The sequence below is a fragment of the Temnothorax americanus genome, unplaced genomic scaffold, assembly GCF_048541705.1.
Source record: "Temnothorax americanus isolate GAGA-0224 unplaced genomic scaffold, ASM4854170v1 Scaffold11, whole genome shotgun sequence".
NCBI lineage: Eukaryota > Metazoa > Arthropoda > Insecta > Hymenoptera > Formicidae > Temnothorax > Temnothorax americanus.
Genome location: NW_027509242.1, coordinates 202,246 through 221,652, shown reverse-complemented (window position 1 = coordinate 221,652; position 19,407 = coordinate 202,246). Strand labels below are relative to the sequence as shown.

The 19,407-nt window shown below is 41.9% G+C and overlaps 6 protein-coding genes across 9 annotated transcripts in view; 3 read left to right on the top strand and 3 right to left on the bottom strand.

The window, feature by feature from the left end:
• The first annotated feature begins 623 nt into the window (after positions 1-623).
• On the top strand, positions 624-2,681 carry Dpck (Dephospho-CoA kinase). Its single transcript, XM_077420443.1, has 3 exons — positions 624-829; positions 1,135-1,426; positions 1,654-2,681. Exons 1-3 carry the CDS (start codon positions 718-720, stop codon positions 1,955-1,957), a joined length of 708 nt encoding a protein of 235 aa, XP_077276569.1. The 5' UTR covers positions 624-717; the 3' UTR covers positions 1,958-2,681.
• A 677-nt stretch (positions 2,682-3,358) lies between these two features.
• On the bottom strand, positions 3,359-15,851 carry LOC143905153 (uncharacterized). 2 transcript variants are annotated; one of them, XM_077420346.1, is made up of 4 exons: positions 15,712-15,851; positions 5,713-6,381; positions 5,288-5,579; positions 3,359-5,190 (listed from the first exon to the last, which is right to left on the bottom strand). In XM_077420346.1, the coding sequence occupies exons 2-4, from the start codon at positions 6,300-6,302 to the stop codon at positions 4,717-4,719; spliced, it is 1,356 nt and encodes a 451-aa protein (XP_077276472.1). In that variant the 5' UTR covers positions 6,303-6,381; positions 15,712-15,851; the 3' UTR covers positions 3,359-4,716. The 2 variants fall into 2 exon arrangements, with proteins under 2 accessions (XP_077276472.1, XP_077276482.1); XM_077420356.1 differs by lacking the exon at positions 15,712-15,851 and adding an exon at positions 11,625-11,698.
• On the bottom strand, positions 6,679-11,684 carry Slmap (Sarcolemma associated protein). The gene has a single exon (XM_077420270.1). It carries the CDS (start codon positions 10,891-10,893, stop codon positions 8,383-8,385), a length of 2,511 nt encoding a protein of 836 aa, XP_077276396.1. The 5' UTR covers positions 10,894-11,684; the 3' UTR covers positions 6,679-8,382.
• On the top strand, positions 11,877-13,252 carry LOC143905198 (G patch domain-containing protein 11). The gene is made up of 3 exons (XM_077420431.1): positions 11,877-12,108; positions 12,193-12,487; positions 12,595-13,252. Exons 2-3 carry the CDS (start codon positions 12,262-12,264, stop codon positions 13,149-13,151), a joined length of 783 nt encoding a protein of 260 aa, XP_077276557.1. The 5' UTR covers positions 11,877-12,108; positions 12,193-12,261; the 3' UTR covers positions 13,152-13,252.
• On the top strand, positions 13,405-18,011 carry LOC143905235 (uncharacterized). Its single transcript, XM_077420525.1, has 5 exons — positions 13,405-13,907; positions 14,004-14,157; positions 15,766-15,887; positions 16,344-16,469; positions 16,923-18,011. The coding sequence occupies exons 1-5, from the start codon at positions 13,656-13,658 to the stop codon at positions 17,070-17,072; spliced, it is 804 nt and encodes a 267-aa protein (XP_077276651.1). The 5' UTR covers positions 13,405-13,655; the 3' UTR covers positions 17,073-18,011.
• Positions 17,603-19,407, bottom strand: part of Eif4g (eukaryotic translation initiation factor 4 gamma) — a 42,173-nt gene continuing 40,368 nt past the window's right edge. For all 3 annotated transcript variants that reach the window (XM_077420215.1, XM_077420220.1, XM_077420209.1), the window contains one exon: positions 17,603-19,407. In XM_077420215.1, the coding sequence (XP_077276341.1) occupies positions 19,193-19,407 (215 nt within the window). In that variant the 3' untranslated portion in view covers positions 17,603-19,192.

The window sequence follows — 19,407 nt, the reverse complement described above, 5'->3', positions numbered from 1 at the left end:
TGCCTTGACCTCTGTACTTTCCGCTGCACTCTGATTGGTTGCTGTAATCAAGTTTACAACGTATCGTTACTTTATTGTAGACTGAACCATTGTACAACATTCACGACTACTACTACTCCTACTCCTACAACCTTACGCTTACGCAATTGTAGAATAGCCTTAACGGTTATGACGCATCCCGTACGTAAGTACGTTCCCATCGATGCGACATATGGACTGGACTGGACATGGAACTTATGTGAGAGAGCCTCTAGACCACGTCGTCAATTGGCTGATTAAAAATGAAATTATCCGATTGGCTGGTTCAGTGGAGAAACTCCAGGCATCGGGGGCTGTTGGCTGTGGGTCAATCGCAACGTGGTCAAAGGTCAAATGCGAGTAATGGGACACAACCAATGGGTAACAACCAAAACGTTGGGCATGAACTCCTGCTCATTAGCACTTGGCAGTGCCCATAGACATAAGGGAGAATTCACACCTTGACAGCTACATTTTTCAATTTTTCCTGGCTTTTGCCTTTAGGACTTTAGGTAAAAGTTCACATAGAAACAGTCTTCACTGTCTTCAAAGCGCGCGCGCGCGGCACGCAGAGCATCCGCGCCATCCGCGGGCCGGGCGGGGGGCGGGGCAATCCGGTATCCGGTGCGGTGAGAGGCTGACAGCTGACATCAGTTACACCATAATCACAAGGTTGTGTAAAAATTGCAATCTTTCGAAATGTATTTAGTTGGATTGACTGGTGGTATCGCCACGGGTAAAAGCACGGTTGCTGCTGTTTTTCGGGAACACGGCATCCCAGTTGTAGATGCCGATATAATTGCCCGAAAAGGTTAGGATGCAAACTTTAAATGACACATTGTATTATTTTGAAAAGACACTTATATATTCCTTATGTTATTTTTCTTCCAACTACATTTGCTTCGAAACTTTATTGTTGCATAATAAAGGCAAATATCAAGTTTAATTGTGCGGTATATAGGTATCGCAAATTTGAAATTTTGATAAGTAATGCCTGAAACAGATAAAGCGTTTGTCCACAAATTCGTGGCATTTTGCGTTTATAGCGATGAATATTCTTTATATATGAAAAATTAAGAAACTTATGGATAACGATGTTTGCACGTGTGTATCCAGTTGTCGAGCCAGGAAAACCAGCGTGGCATAAAATACAGAAGGAGTTTGGTCCGGATGTGTTTTTGGACACCAAACAATTGGACAGAGCAAAACTTGGAGATTTGATATTCAACGATGTCGAAAAGAGAAAGAAACTTAATGCCATCACGCATCCCGCGATATATAAAGAGATATACTGGCAGATTATCAAATACTTTTTGCAAGGTCATTCGTTCATAGTCATGGATTTGCCGTTACTTTTCGAGACAGGGCACATGTTGAATTACCTGCACAAAATTATAGTTGTAACGTGGTACGTATGGATTTCAATTAGTATGCTCACCAATAAAATAGTATTAAAGATCAACTTCAATATGGTATATTACTTTACATAATATTTAAAATTAATATTTTGCCGGTGGTATTGTGTTTTAGCTAAAATAGTGTATTGTTTTCTCCTTGAATTGGGAAAACATGCGAAAGAAATTTTAGCTCTTTTAATTGCCTGTAAATCATCCTCTGTGATTTATCCACTTCCAGCGAAGAGGACCTTCAGCTTCAACGATTAATGGAACGCACTGGATTTACAGAAGCTAAAGCAAAATTAAGAATAGCTGCGCAAATGTCCTTGGAGAAGAAAGCAGAGATGGCAAATTTTGTAATTGAGAATTCCAGCAGTGCGAGAGATACCGAGGAGCAGACCATAAAAGTGATCAACGTGCTACGATCTTCCAAGCATCATTGGAAATTGCGTCTTCTGATCGGATTTTGTTGTACCGTACTGTTAGCTGGCGCGTATTGGTTCAGAAACAGGAGTTCTAGATCTTTATCCACTGCGACATGAAATTTTTTCTACTAAAATTATTCAGTTTAGAAACAAATAGACGTTTTCCGTAAATCATAGTTGCGTGATAAGAGCGAGCGGGTATTTTGTTAACTTTTGTACAGCAATGCATTCGGAAAATCGAAATTTTTATCAAGTATAAAGCAGATGACCGTAATGTATACATTTGTGGATTTGCAATTTTGTTGGGCTAGTCGTTGTATGATAAATTCAATTTTTTTATTCGACGCGACGAAATATATTTCTGTACGAGACACGAGCACTATTAGTTACACAAGTTACAACCATGTTCCGTTACAGATAATTACTCTTTTATAAAACTATGTTTTAATTGCGACACTATTAGAGCTAACGATAGGGCAAAGGGATACGTAGTAGTTTATATCTGTGTTTACGTGGAAGGGGCGCATGCATGTACGTACATTTTAGGCAATAAAAAAGTTACCGTGGAGTATCTACATAAACTACAGCTATCTTACTTGTGATCGAATAAGAGATAAGGAAGAGAAAAAACGAGGTAGTTGCTCGCGAGCGCTCGATTAGACAGCTCTCGTACAATTGCTACATCGAATTGCAAGTTAAACTTTTTTGTATAATCTGTATTGAAGATGCATCGCGAATGAGTCATGTAATTAGCTACTAGCAATGCATTTATAAAACTGGATGCAAAAACTTATATAATAAATGTAAATAAAACCAGGTAATATATATTATTGTTATTAGACTTCTGCAGAATGACATATCCTTTTTCATTTTTTTTTTCATTTAAACCAATAATGAAAAACTAGAATTTTTACCCATACTTTGTTATCTATACAGAAATTTCGCGCTTACAAGTACTCGAGGATAAAAACCACATTCGTCTTTTCTTCTTTTTTATAAAGTGCCTTTTTAACATAAATTTATACGTAAAAGATTTTACATTTGTATGCATATATAAAATACGCGAGTACATATAGTGCTCAATTTCTTACGTTAATTGTCGCAAAATATATACAAGTATCGTATCGAGTCGTGATTAACAATCGTGATAAAAAATCAGATGTATACTTATCCATATTTGGTGTACAGCGCATTTCTTATACACTGCATCTCCCATGTACTGTGTATAAGTAAAAACGTAAATTTATAATTGCTTCATCGTTCTAACAGAAAGTTGCTTACTTATTGTTAGTAATAAGTAAATTATAAAAACTGGTAAAGGACCATAAGTACTTGATTAAAATATTATTTAATGCGAGTTATATGCAACCGAACATTTGCTTACTAAAACTAGAAGTAGAAAATTTCTCTCGGGTAAATAAAGGAGCAATGGAATACACTATGTACAATATCCCGTACGAAATAGCAGAGTAAGGTTGAGTAACGTTCCGCAAATCCAGACCAATAAAGCGCGATGCGAACCTTTTCTATTAAATATATTTCTTAATATGTGCTACAATTCCTTACTTAATGTACTATATTTTTTCTAATCTTCTTTGTACTTATGTTAACGCATTATCTAAAAGAGATATTTTTTTTATTTATATCTCCTTAACAAATTTTTCGACGGTGCTCTTATCTATTACTATTCTCCAGTTTAGCTTTACACAAAGATGAGATTAATATGATACTACGCAATGACATTATAATGCAATAAAAAGAAAAGAGATAAAGGAACATAATGTCACGTCGTAACTATATCTCGTAATTATATAGAGATTGTCATTCCTGTTATTCTACAATTATACACACTTTGAACATATTTAGTTGTCGACATTATCGACAATGGTTATTGCGTAGTTGAATGTACACTCAAAAGTATGTCACCCGTAATAATCGTAATTTATTTATAAATCATAAGATGAAGATAGCGATGAGGAAGAAGTGAAATAATAGCAACAAAAAAAAAGTCAGATATTGTTATAGAAGTGACAGATACTGTTATAACTGAAGCTTGATAGAAAACTTTCAGTGGAGAATGTGCTCGTGATCGTGGACAAATTGACGAATGAGACGAACGAAATGTCGCTGCAAGAAACCGCGAAGGCTTTCAGAAATTGGTAAGACAATTATTATGAAGAGTACAAGGTATACGAATTTTGTGTGAATTAACCAGCAGTTTTGTAATGCCAAAGATAAAAGATTTGCCTGTTCAATTGGAATCCAATGATGCAAACGAAACAGCCGATTAAATTACTTGAACAGTGGAAGTATCTTAGAGAATGGAGCTAGAGTACAACTCTTAAGACACGGACTATGCATTCGTACGATCAATCAGTATGGAATGCTTGGATGCCGATCAGAAGAATCATACACTAATTGTAAGTAATCCCTAGAATATAATATACGTCAATAAATTTATGGTAACTTAAAAAAGTAAAATTAATCACAAATGAACATGAAAAGATTTAGAAAGAAAGAGAGAGAGAGAGAGAGAGAGAGAGAGAGAGAGAGAGAGAGAGAGAGAGAGAGAGAGAGAGAGAGAGAGAGAGAGAGAGAGAGAGAGCGAGCGAGCGAGCGAGAGAGAGAGAGCGAGAGAGAATGATTATTACATCAATACAAATGTGTCTATTTACTACGGTGATACACTGCTTCATCCCACAGCCGCCGGTTTCTATCTTTCGTATGTACTTTCGAGCGTACAAGTTCCATTTAGTAAAGGTAGATGGACGCGCATTATGATTCTTGATTCGCCTACATAGCCGAGTAGGTGGTACTCCGTACATGTGTACATAGATATCCTATCAGATATTAAGTTCTTATTCTCGTGACGCAACTTATTGCAAGACAGGCCTAAGTTCCTGCGTCATAATAGGATAAGAAACGAGAGGCGCGGTCGCGCCAGATATCGACAAGGGTAAACTGGCGGGTTGCTGCGTGTTCGGTGGTTGCTGATTAGTCGCTTGAGGAGGCCCGGAGCCACTCATTGAAATAGTTTGCTGAGCCATGGTGACGATCGGCGGTGGTATCGAGACCGGTGCCATAGAGACCGCCGCGATAGAGACGGGAGCTACGGTCGCGATGCTCACGGGAACGGTAGCCACGCTGGCAGTGACCGTTCGTAGGGTGCCCGCTGCCACGGCCGCGTTGACCATTTGTTGGGGGGTCGGAGCCTGCGACGGCGGAACTGTATTCGTAATCGTAACTGCCGGAACCGTTACAGCGGTCACGTTTGCGGTTCGTTTGCCTGACATTCTCAATTGAGCGTTTTGGTCCAATAGAAACTCGTTCGTCGCCGTCAAATCGCTGACCTAGATCGAGACGCAAAGTGTACCCAAGTACATGAGTAAAAGCGAAATCGCGACATTTGGGCGATAACTCGTTTCTTTCTTTCTCTACGATATATACCTGCTTCTTCAACTCTTCTATCTTCTTCCTCAACAGCACATTTTCATCCTCCAGGACAATGGCTCGTGCCTCGTTACGCGGTATTATGGGGTAATAATAGCTCGGCGTGACCGTCGGTTGAGTCGCATGCTGCTGACCCACGATTGGAGAGGCTTCGAAATGTACGACTGTTTCACTCGATACTAATCGCCTCTTCGGTTCTGGCGGTCCGATGTAATCGGCTGGATGCGACGCGTTGTAACCCGCATTATTAGCAACCAAATTGTTATGATCCTGCATTTGCCAGTGGAAGCTACAATCATGAAACAAAGAGAAAAGGAACAAAGTTGTTACGTTAGAATTCTGCGCAAAACAATGTTGCAAGTTAAGCTCCTACGGCACAAGAAAGACATAGGAAAGAGGATCCCCTCGATTACGATGCTTACTTTCTGTCCTCCTCGTATCTACGCCCATCGCCGCCGGTAGCACCGCCGTTGCTGGTGCCGTTGAAATTGTGCTGCGGTCTGGACACGTTGTGATGGGACGGCGACGTCAGATTGTGCTGCGGCTCCTCCTTCTTCAAATGCCTAAACTTGCAATTGACCCTCTGGCAGCTGCCCTTCATAAAGTCCTTGCATAACGGATGATCCGGCTTGTCGTTGTTGCAGGTCTTGGATCGATTGAGGACATGAGGCGGCAGCTCACCGGTTGCTCTGAAACGCTTCTCTTCGCTCTCGGTGCAATGGAGAAACTTGCAGCCCGGCCAATTACACTTGCCGTTTTGGAAATCGTGGCAGAAGGTATATTCCTCGACGGGATCGTCCTCCGAACGCTCGTGAAGATACTTGCAGCGTTTTCCCCGGTGGCAGACATTTCTCAGAAAGTCCCGACAGATCCGACTCGCGGCGTCGGTGGGGTCAGTCGCGTTCACGTTCGATCCCCCCGCCAGCGCCATCCCGACCGCCTGCTGATGCTGCCCCGTCGTCGACGTCCCCGCCGTCCCGCTGCTTTCCAACTTTACCTTCAGTTTTTTCATCGGTGGCACATGGTGATTCGCACGTCGAACTACGATCGATCGACGAACCGGCTAAGCGCAGCTAATACGACGCGCGCCCCTGAATAAAGAAAAAGAGACGACGGTAGACAAACGATGGATTAACGGTAGTGTGACAACGATATTATTGGTGCTAATTCGACAAGGAAACTTTTGCGCCGTATTTGCTAAATACGACGTACTTACGACACAAGCCGTTGATTTGCATTCAAAACTCATACTCATGTATTTGATTTAATCTTTACAGCGTTAAATTTAGGTGGCGATGGGATATATTAAAAGTACAAGAGACTTTTCAATTTTCTTTAATTAATTAAGTTAGTTTTTTTTATCTTTATTTCCCCTTTTCGTATAATGACTATTACATCGGTAGTAAGATTATATCAACATTACTATGTACAGCATTTTTATTTACCATATGTACTTTGATAATTTGATATATACGCTTGATCTGCCAAGAAAGTGAGCTCGCCTAAACGAATGAACGAACGAGCGAGCGAGCGAGCGACCGACCGACCGACCGACCAACTTGCGGCGTACTTTTTTGGAAAATGTCACGTGTACCTTTGTTTTCGCCGCGACACACAATGATTCTGTTATCTAATGCGGTACAAGTACGCGGTAAACATGGCACTCTCTAAACTAAACTAACGAATTAAGAAAATACTGTCAATTTCCCCGTTTAACGTGTTTCGTATCAAAAGAATTAATATAGAAAACTACGGTTATATTGGATCTTCTCGCTTTAAGACGTTATTAGATAATATCAAGGCCATTCCAAGGTAGAATCGATAGAACAGTACTGACTGAATGAGTGCTGAAAGAAATTTGCCTTCGAGAAGTAAATACACACGTATCCGCTTATTAATTTCATTAGGTCGCTCGAACGAATATGCTCTTGTATATTGTCACGCTAGGGAAGAAAATTAAGATATCAATATATCATTGTGCAAAGAAAGGTCAAAGGACCCAAAACTCGCCGCAAGACCATGATGCGTTTCGCGATCAAATTTTCGCTCGAGAACAATGCACTTATCATCGAAAGAGGCGCGAGAGCAACGCTGCAACATATATGATATACGCATGCTAATGTATACGTGAGCGATCGATTGTCTCTCTCTTTCTCGCTCTCACTCTCACTCCCCTGCAAAGGTCGTTCCCAACTCTTAAAGTCGCCCTCAATTAAAGAGCTTGAAAAAAGAAAGCGTGTTATATCTGATTCGAATAAGACGAGTACGAATGATTATGCATCGCTTTTCGCGCGCGAATTACTTTCTACAATTAATTATATACAAATGTATGAAGATTTTGAATAATCGAAAATGACAATGTGTGTTGCGCGTGTGTTTATATCTTTTTTTTTTGTTTTGAGATGCACGGGAGAGAGTACATTCTCGTAAATTATCTATCCGCGGTAAAGGATACAGATTTAATCTTTAGAATATGCTATAGAAGGGGAAACGTATCGTTTAAACAAGCAAACATGCAACGAAATACACAATATATTATAAAATTGAGCCGTATTACAAGATATGATACTTAGCAGCTTGGCAGCGTGTTGAACATTTTACGTGGTATCGCGCTTACATTTTCTCCAGCTACTTTTACTCCTCCGAGAGCGTAAGTCGAGCTTCCGTGTTGCGAGAGATATACATACATATATTCAATAAACGATTTTTGTCCCGTCTTTGATCTTGCTCCTCCTTCGTAAAGCGTACTAACGCGACACGTTATTCTTGTTTAACATCGCACTTTATAACGAGAGGCTCCTTATCCTTAGCCCCGAGAAGACTTGATTCGAGAAATTAAACAGAGAGATACACACATATATATGTATATATATATACACAATTCTTAACGATTGTTTGTATAAAAAACATTAAATTGTGCTCGATGTGGTCGTCCTCAAACGACAAAATGGATAGCTTAACGAAATTTACAGTTAATTACAGTCGATATTGTAAAAGAAAGAAAAATAAATGAAAAAGAATAAAACGTTCGTCGTGGAGCGCGTTATATGTACAGAAAGGAATATTAGATGGCAGGGGAGAAAGAAGCGCGATTAGAATATCTTCTCCAGTAGCATCCACACCAGCATAATCGCGATAGGTGCCACGTAATGTATCGGTACGGTGTAATTTGCACTTAGCAGATCACCGCACTGTGATTTAAGGGACACGTATTTCTTCGACAGCTCCGCTTTCTCCTCGACGAACGCGTTGTACTTTTCTTTCACTATAACCAGCTCCTCGTTGACTTCCTGCATCCGCTGCGCCTCGTTCTTCGCGCGGTAGTACAGCTCCTTCAGCCTGTCGATGACGATCTCGTTCGGCTCGCGTATCAGCCAGTCCTTCAATTCCTCCAGCTCTTTTTGCACCATCTGCCGCGCTTCCAGGCCATCCTCGCCTCTCAACGAATCCAGAGAACCGATTAACGTCTGCAGTATATAGTCTCTGGAATAAAAAGCTTGTTGTATCGTATCATTTTTCGTGACGGGTTTTAAAGTTTTAACGTAATCTCCTTCCGCGCGCTCTTCGCACTCCGGCTCAACATCATTATCCCGGTGGTGTTGCTGGTGGTGGTGGTAGTGCTGCTTATCTTTTTTGTCGCGCTTATCTATCGCAAGATCGACGATAGAACTGTCTAGCGTATCCTCAATGTCCACGGAGGCACTTTCTTCCGTCGAAATCTCCGCGACTCGATCATCTTTGGCAATTTGTTTTATTGGCTCGTAATGTACATCCGATTGTGGACGGTACACGGAATTTGCGAATCGTACCTCCATCTTGCCACGTGCCTGCTTGGACGCTTGTTCCGTGTCCGGCTCCTCCTCCTTCTTATTCTCTATAACGCTCTTCTCGCTCGTGTCGTCGTTCGTAATACCGCACGTGTCGTCGGTCGCTTCCGAGTTTGCGTCGGAGTCTCCATTGGTATCGCTGTTGTCCAGGTTGTCTAGGTTGGCCAAGTTTCCATTGACTAAAGTTCGTCTGGACGATAACGACGATAACGGCGGTGGGACAATATATTCCGCGAGACTATCTTCAGCCGTCGTCCGCAAGTCGTCCATCCGGTCTTTGGTGAAGGATACGTCGGATTTCAGCTGGTTCGAATCAACATCCGACGAATTAAACTGATTATCTCGCTCACTCTTGGCGAAGTAAAAGTTAATCTCGCTGTCCACCTCCATATTATCGACACGAATAGAATTCAATTTGTTAAGAATAGCGTTTATAGCCTCTATGGGATTCTCCTCGCCCTTCGAGTCCAAGTTCTCGCTGACCTCCAGCTTTAGGTTCATATCTTGCAGAGTCTGCGCGTAATTTCTCAAGGCGGTGATTTGCTTATAGATATTGACGGAATCTAATCGAGAATCGTGCAACCTCGCCCGCAAATTCTTCTCGATTTTTGATTGATCCTCGAGCCGTTTCGCGAGATCACGTTTCTCTTGTTCCGCGCTGAGCAGCACATCCTTTACTTTCTCCTCGCTCTCCACGAGCTTGTCGGTGGTCTCCTGGAGCTTCTTCTGCGCTTCCGCATATTTCGCGCCGAGCTCCTGAAGCTCCGTTTGGGTGTACTTGGCTACGTTGTGCAAACTTTGACATTCTTCCTCCGTTTCGTTCAAACGTCCCTCCAATTGCACGAGTCTCTGCGTGACCTCGAGTTTCTCCTGCAAAACTTTCTGTAACGCTTCCTTGGCGGCGTTCTGATATTGCGCCTTCTCATCCTGAAGCTTGGCAAGTTCGTTTCTGATTTTGTCCTCGGTATAGTTCTTGGAATACACCGTCAGTTGACTCTCGACGGTCATTACCCACGATAGCAGACGATCCTCCGTGATCAATGCCTTCCACGATTGGTTGGCGGCTTTCCGAGTATTCTCCACCAGTTGCTGCAAATAGCCCAGTTTAGAGTACAAGGCTTTCTCTCGTCTCGAGGCCTCCTGCATTATCTGATTAAGCTTGTAAAGATCCTCGAGGGAAACGTTCCCAGCGGGTGAACTGACGGAGGTACTGAGACTGGCCTTGGCTTCCTTCCCGTCCGGCAGGTACAGCTTCAAGGTCGCGACTATACACCCATGGGTGACCTTCTTGGTATTTTCCACAACGTCCACGCCAAATTGCACTATATCCCCGGAGCATACCTCCTTGGGCGTCGACTCCAACCCGGAAGCGCTGAGTCTCTGATTATTCACGAACGTACCGTTGCTGCTGCACGTGTCCTGCAAGTAAAACTTACCGGAGGAGTACCATAGCAGCGCGTGATTTCTCGACAACACTTTGCAATCGAAAATCGCGTTATTCGTCGCGGCTCTCGCCCTGGCCACCGAACGACCAATCTTGACCGGTTGCTCCAACGTCAACGTACGCTCCTGGAAGGGATGGGAATTGTCCCGGCAGATCAGAACGCCTTTCGCGGTCATCTTGTTGTTGTTGTTGGTGGTGTTGGTGTTGGTGTTGCTGTTACCGTTGTTGTTGCTGTTGTTGTTCTGCGTATTGTTCTGGTTCAAGTTGGAGTTGTTCTGCCCAGCGGGCGAACTGGCATTTTGTACCCAACCACCGCTGCTAGCTACAACCATAGCCGAGCGAATTCGAGGAAGAACGTAAATCGAATCGTTGTAAATCCCGTCGGAGGAAACAGCGAGGCGAGAATTATCAGCTTCGAGAGCCGTATCGCGTAACCGTAACCGCGACCCCGTGACCGTGACCGTGACGGCTAGATTTTCGGCTAGTGCTTCGCACGTCAAACGTGTCGAATATATGAGCGCGCTCCTCAAGCTCGGTCACGAGGATCCCGACGTGACCTTTCGGAACCTGTCGCCTGACGCGACGAGGCGCGACGACATCGTGTCCGGCATGTTTTCTTCCTCAATGAAATATCACTGCACCCGTGCACCGGCCGTCTCACTCTCCCTCTCTCTATCTCTCTTCCTCCTTCGTTCGATCAGCGAATGTCTCCGGACTCGACCATGGAACTCGGCGGAAGTCCGGTCCCGTTTAGCAGACGCCACGCGTCGACCGATTCGAGTCCCAGGATCGAAATCGGGTCAGCGAAACACGCGGGACGTCTCCGTCGCGACTCCGACGACGACTCCGTCGTCCAGCTCCCGTGCAGGCGTGAACGCTGCGAACACGCTCTCGGCCGAACGTGGGTTACGCTCTCTCTCTCTCTCTCGCGCGCGCGCGCTCGCGCGATATCGTCCGCGCCAGCCTGACACGCGTCGGACACGCGGCGTCGGCGACCGGAGATGAATCGGCGACGGCACTACCGCGGACTTTCGCGTACCAACGAAAAATATTGCGCACGTACGGACGACGTATGGGACTCCGTGAAAATACAATGGTTCGCCGTTCCCCGCGTCCGGACTCCGGAGTGCCAGCCGTGTTCCAGTTCCGCGTTCCGCGTTCCGCGTTCCACCGTTTCCTCCCCCCACGTTAGTCATGCGGATGGGGAAGAGGGGCGCGTGGCGCGGAATACCTACATTACCTACCAATACCAACCTACCTTGCTTACCTAGCGCCAAGGTATACATATATAATACGTATACCTATACGCCTCTCTCGCAGGGTCCGGGAGAAAAGATAAAAGAAAAATCCGGTTATAAGAATACGTAGTAATAATAACATCGTTCTCATTCGAATCGACCTTTCCACACGAGAATATAACCTCTCAAGTACGAGCATAACCTAAAAGGACAAAAAAGTGCGCGTTGGACATTGCATCTCGCAAAATTTATTATCGATCTCCTCGAAGAAGGCTAAGAAGCTTGAATCATCGCGAGAGAATCTCTGAGGTATTACATTTGTAAATTAGATCATTTTCACATTTTGTCGTCATCGCGCACATCTTGTGACAAAATCTATTATTCTGTTTCCAGTGCTTCACGAAATACTTTCCTATAACGTATTAAGCATAAACAATCCATTTCGTTCCGAACATCCGAACGATGTCGGACGATGAGGATTACATGTCCGATAAATTTCTACAAGATTCCGAACAACGTGCCTCGTCGAGTCTTATATACAGACATTCCGATAGGAGAGAATTTACACTGATGAAGAAAAAGGCTGAAATTGAGTCTAGGATGAAGGAACGCAACAAGTCGATGCGAGTAGTCGAAGCGGAAAAAAGGGAGGAAGGCTTGTCATCTGCCATTACCAGCGCAAATAAAGGTCTGTACTTAATCTACGTAGATTATATAGAATGCAGATAAATTTCTGATGGGCTAAGAATGGAAAATAATTGCGAGAAATAATTTCAAGATTTGCCTTGTTCCCAGGTTTTGAAATGCTAATGAAGATGGGATATAAACCTGGTCAAGGAATAGGCAAGACTCAATCGGGAATGACTGAACCAATTCCTGTAGAAGTGAAGGCGGATAGGCAAGGTCTGGGAAAAATGCTAAAGAAAAAGAATTCGTACAAGCATGAGAACACAAATGCAAAATTAGATAACGTGGATACCAGAGATTTCCGTAACAGGATAGCCCAAGAGAAGGCGGAACAGTTGCAAAAGATCGATTTGTACAAAAGTCAGAAGGTTTGCCAAGAATTAGATGCCAAAGAAAATATCGAGGAACCTGAAGAATCATGGTTTTGGCTAGAGAGCAAGGAAGAAAAAGAAGCTGACGACACTAACGACGATGATGACGATGACGACGACGACGACGACGACGACACCAAGAACGACGAAACCCTTAGCAATTTAGAAAAACTCGATATTCTTACCAGATATTTAAGAAAGAAATACTTTTACTGCATCTGGTGCGGAACCAAGTTCAACGACGAAGACGATTTAAGAGATAATTGCCCGGGAAGTATGAGAAACGACCATTGAATATGTTAAATGTATATATTATCGATAATATTATCTTTAAGCTACGTTAGAAAAGTGATATCAATAAATTTTGGACGTCATTAAAAATATTCTCTATTGTCGAGCGTGTACGTTAAAACACGATATAATACACGAACCTTAGGTAAAATTACATTACTTAAATACATGATCAACCCCATTGTGTACACGAGACATAAAAGACCCATTAGCGGGTATGATGCAAAACGTGGAAAAAGTCATGTTCCGGACGAGAAAAAATCGAGCATTGAGCAACTCTAAGAGCAACTCTAAGGAGAGTCGTTATTCCTCACCCTCGCGACCGAACTATGCTATTAAGGCAGCAGGGGATCGCTACGACCCCTGGCTTTTACACGCGATGGGAAAGAGAGTGAGAAATTACCTATAAAAGCATCTTGTTTGACTCTCTCTTCTTTCATTTTATCCGAAAACTTGTACGGTGACTGTTTGTTAAATATTTCGATAAAAACGAGCAACGATACTATAATGTTGGTGACCCCCAAGTCATTGCTAATCCTCGTGGTTTATGTTACGACAATCAGCGATGCTGAAATAACCGAGGTAGATGACGAAAGCTGCGAGACCCTACAGTCGGAAGTACGCATTACCAAAGACGAATACGATGAGATAGGACGTCTGAGAAGAACGTGTAGCGGTGATATATCGGTCACCAAATGTGAAGGATTCTGTAACTCGCAAGTACAGCCAAGCGTTGTCACTACTACGGGCTTCTCGAAGGTAAGTCGATGTGATATCTCGTGCAAAGGAAGATGTATAAGATATATTGCCTGCAAGTTGTAATTATCTTTTTTTTTATACATATATATATAACAGGAGTGCTACTGTTGCCGTGAGAGTTATCTGCAAGAAAGATTCGTCGTCTTAAATCAATGCTACGACGCGGATGGAATTAAATTGATAGGCATGGATGACGAGACGATGGAGATCAAGATACGAGAACCCGCCGAATGTAAATGCATCAAGTGCGGCGATCTCGCGAGATAAGAGCAACAACGACTTGAAATATAATCTGTATATTCTCTCAGTGCAAAGTGAACGCGCAACAATTATATATGACAGTTATTATATCTGTATGATAGAGATAAATGAAAATAAATTAAAATATATTATATGTAATGACGACAAAAATAAATAGTATTTCTAATGTATTTACAATATAACCTCTCCCCCCTATTTATAGCACGATCTCTCTCTCTCTCTCTCTCTCTCTCTCTCTCTCTCTCTCTCTCTCTCTCTCATTGCGCGCATTTTTATAATACTTGTGACGATAAATGCAAAATTCCACAAAAGTTAATTTTCTTTAAATACAATCGTACAGAACATATATGTGTGTATAATTTAATCTTGCATATCTCGTTACATATAAATATAAATCATTTGAATAAAAATTGGACATTTGATATTAATATTGATATCGATTCTGAATTTTCTTTTAACGAAAATGTTGGCGCACAAATAGTTAGCAAATTTTGAGAGATTAAAATCTTTGAACTTTGACTTGATTCTATACATAATATAAGAGGAAACTTTATTGAATCGTACACATGTGTGTGTGAGCGCAATGAAGAATATTTCCTACGATGTATTTCGTAGTTTATTTTGTCATCTATATATTATTACTTAAAACAACAAGATGTTAGAAACGTTTCTTCTCAGCAAATTTAATCCTACAAACTTTAAACTTGTAATTATCGAAATTTTTAATATTTTTGGATAACTTATTGTTAGTCCTAAATCGAAATGCTGTTACGATAAAGTTTAATAGAAATGCACTTGGGAAGAATTAAGATATAATGGTCTATTGTTGTTTATTTAAACTAAATATATATATATATATATATATATATATATATATATATATATATATATATAAGTGTCGTTTCTCTATCATTTATAAATCGATTCTTATTGAATATTTTTGGTAAGCTTAATTCTTAAATTGTGTGAAGAAAATTGTGCAAATATTTTGTCATAAGTGAATAAAATTATCTTGGCCACATATTTACAATGTTTTATAGAGATAACGACACATATTAAGAATATGTTTGGTATATACATTATAATTTCTAAATAGAATCATGAATAAACTATTATGTTATTTAACAAGAAAAAATCTAGCACTATTGTATATAAATTTAGCAAATATGTCGGGAAGAATTTTCTTATGTATGTCTATATATATATATATATATATATATATATATATATATATACACGTGTATGTGTAGTGATTTTGATACATAGCGATACTGCTAAAATATAACCGAAGAAAGGGAAAAATACGGCCACCTGCGGTGTATAAAAGCTTACGACGTAGGACTTACAAGCGCAGTAAAGTGCTAGGAAGGGAAGGCAATGTACGGTTCGAGAGACAAGCTCTTCCGTTACTTTGGTAAATAAGCTAGCGTCTAACAGTACGTTTGCAAAATTTAAGTAATTTCCTCAGTCGTCTTTCTTGCACGTTGTAGAATATTTTTTGCAAATTGTATGTAAAACAGATGTTAAGTATTAATGTACTTACCGTGGACAGTGATCAGTGGATGGCTGATATGCTTGTTGTACGGTGGCACAGAAGCGATCGTTGGGGTCGACGAGTGTCAGGCAACGCGCGTGATACACTTCCTTCAGTATCCAGGTTGCGTTCCAAAACCGATTCCCAGTTATGCGTGTAGAGGACGATGCAGCAGTTATCTGCAGGTAAGAAAGGCCTGTTATACGTTAGTGACAATCTTGCAACGTACGCAGCACGCGCGAAGCGTGCAATCTATCTCAATCAACCGATAGTTTTACAATTTTACAATCTTAAAGGCAATAACAATGTGATGCACATATGGGCAAGAGTTGTACGTTTTCAAGTGGGGCACATGAAAATTTCTTAGGAACAGCTAATATGGTACCGTGGTACTTAATACTCACGAGGCATGTCGAAACATAATATCTTGCATAAACGATTCTGAAACTACACATAGGCGCATTCTCTAAATCTTATTGTTAGCCCTACGAGCGGGGGAGTCTCGTACGTTCCATATAGCCAAGTATATACGCGCATGAAGCAAGAACACTTAAGAAATACGAATGTGAGTCGCGACTGAGACACGAGAAGACACGTACATACCTACATATGAGAAACGTTCGGCTTGTTAACATGCACAGGTGTCCGGGTCCAAGATGTGGCAAATGGAAAGGAGCTGCATGTGCTGTCAGGAAAGCGGCGAGAGAGAGGCTAGTGTCTCTCTGTTCTGTCCGCGGGCGAAACCAGGGGAGATGAAGTTCAGGAAGGTGAGACGTGAGACGTGAGACCGCTGCCGCTGACCGCCCAGTCGCCCACGGACGACGGACGCGGCAGTCGGCACGGTTGACGCGATCGTTAGCCGGTCGTAAACAGAATCGCGTGAACGCGAACGCGAACGCGATTCGCGCGATCGCGCACCGTTGACTGTTCACCGTTCACTCGCTTTCTCTCACCGATCGCGCGTCGACCGTCGACGAGATCCGTAACGAAAACAAAGCCCGAAGCCGTTCGACAGTCGACACCGTCGACACCGCACCCCGCACCGCGAGTTTTTCCGTTCTCGCGCGGCCATATTGTATTCGGCGCCCTCGGCGGCTCGGCGGGCGTCCGGCCGTAGTGCGCCGCGTAACTGGCAGGGGCGCCTTATTTCAAAATTTCGAAAGCTTCGTTGCGATCGACTTTTGCCGTTTGCGTTAATTTTACCTGTATCTGTTCATCAGGTTATCACCAAGGCGCCGTTGGAATGCATGTGCAGACCGTGCACCAGCGTGGAAGAGTACGCGATAATACCCCAGGAGATCGCGGGATTCGCCGACGAGGGCCCTTTTGCGACGTCCGCGCACTTCAGACGGTCCTCTGGCTTGCGATAGACGGGCACGAGACACGAGGAAAATCGCGCCCACCATAACGGCGCGATTTATCTTATTTTATTCCCTATTATATATTATAACTAATAAAAAGAATGTCTAACGAAAATGTGTCGATCTTTTTCGATCGGACGAGATATGCGAGCGAGACTGCAGCAGATTTATAAACGCGCACGATATACGCGTTACGTGTGCGTGCAAGTCGTGAAATTCTCTTCCCTCTCGCGGAATTGTAGATGCTCCTTTTCGGCTCCTTTGCTAAGAAAAAAGTCTTATTATTTCTCGTCACGAATATTCAATGTCGTTTTCTTGGATAACCAAATCGTCAGCTTGCCTTAAGAAAGTGCGCGTGCCATAAACTTGGAGAAAAATCGTTGCGGAAAGAGGCAAAAAAGAAAAATAAATGATATGATAAAGAAGGTTCAGGAAGGGATACGCGTAGAATAGGAAACGCAAGAGATAACACCGAGCACGCGTGACTCGTATGTCCGAGGCTGAGAAGAAATTATGAAACATTGCACAGACTCTGTTAATATACTTAAATAATAATATATATATTTACATACAATATATAGGTATGCTTCATGTAATTTGAATCAAGTCTGTAATCGATTCGTCCGTGTGTGTCTCGTATTTCGAAAATGGTCGATCGAAGGTTCCGACAGATGACGCGCCTTCTTTTAGAAGACCAAAGCGAAGACTCGATATACTTTTGCAAAAGTATATCCGACAAGTCCGTACGTCTATTTCCGTATTCTCGCGAAAACAGTTCGCAATTTCCCAAGAGTGGATACCTTTACAGGTACGATAAATCGTGTGGTATCGGCACTTAACGATAGTTGCCGGATAAACATAATATTTTTTTATAGCTGTACACGCACACATGCACACAGAAAATCAGTCTCTCCTGTACGAGCACGTTCGAAACAAAAGCGAGCTCAACGCTGTACCTCAAAAAATCAGTTTAATAACAATTTTATACAATTCGCTACAGCATTAGCCACGTAGACACATCCCAATGTTCCCACGCGCCGCGCTCTGCTCTCTCACTCTCTCTCTCTCTCTTACTTCTTGTGATTATAAATAGCTAGTGTTAAAAAATAGTACCTTAATATGTATATGTGTGTGTGTGTATATATATATAATATGTATATGTGTATGTGTGCATATATATATATATATATGCACACCATTTGTAATCTTTCATTTTCTAACTTCAACGTGTTCTAGATTACAGATCCTAACTCCGCAATATATACCTTCACTTTCGCTCCATCTCATCATGTTTCACGCGAGTGTCCTTTCTTATAATATATAATACATTATAAGTTCTTATTTGCAAAGATATAAATTAGTAAAGTATTCCGTTACAATAATAGGAAGAACAATATCGCTGTCAGTATCAGACTTGGTTTTATCTCGGTATCTCTGTAATTTTCCTTTTCCTTACTTTCTGAATTTCTTTTATCCCACCTAAAATTGACCTACTCTCAGGTTGCATATATTCCGATCTGCGATTTGTTATCTAAATCTCGTAACAAGCACTTCGGTTTGTGACCCGTGATATTAGCGTTAACATAACTGGAAGTAACGTTGAATCTTGCCGATTCCAAGCATGGAAAAAAGACGCATATTCCGGTTCTATTGAGCGATCGACCTATCTCGCTGCAGACATTTTACATAAGAAACACGATAATTATTTTTCGAGCCACTTTTTTTTGCTTTATTTAAACTTTGAACCATTTTATTGAATTATATATAATAATATTTTGCATAGTTTTGTAATAATTAATAGTTAAACTTTATCTTCATTATGTATACTGTATTTCAAATACAGCTGTCGTTTGTTTATTTAGAGTCAGCACTCTCACTTCTCTTTACTCATTGGTAAAAAGTCGATGGAGTTATAGATTATATTACATACATTTACGTGTCACTTCATTGTTATTTATCGTACCGTTCTTTCCTTCAATACTTGGGAGCGTTCCTGCGTTTTTATTTCTTTTTTTTTACGAAAAAAAAAAAACTGCAATTTGATTTCGGGACGTTGTATTTTCCTTTCAACGGGGAAACGCGTATCTGAGTCTTTTTAATAGACGATAATGCAATCGATCACAGTATCGTCAACAGCCCTGATTCGCACTAGTTGACAATTCCTCGACACTGGAATTATCGTCCGGTTCTTGCAGATCGGTGAAAAACGACGTAAGTGCGACGACCGAGACGCTATGGCCTTCGACATCCGGTCCTTCCGGAACTTTCTGTTTCCACGTCAAGAACGCGTCGCTTGATATCACATTGTCCATCCATAATCGGTTCATAATGGGAACGAGGGTAC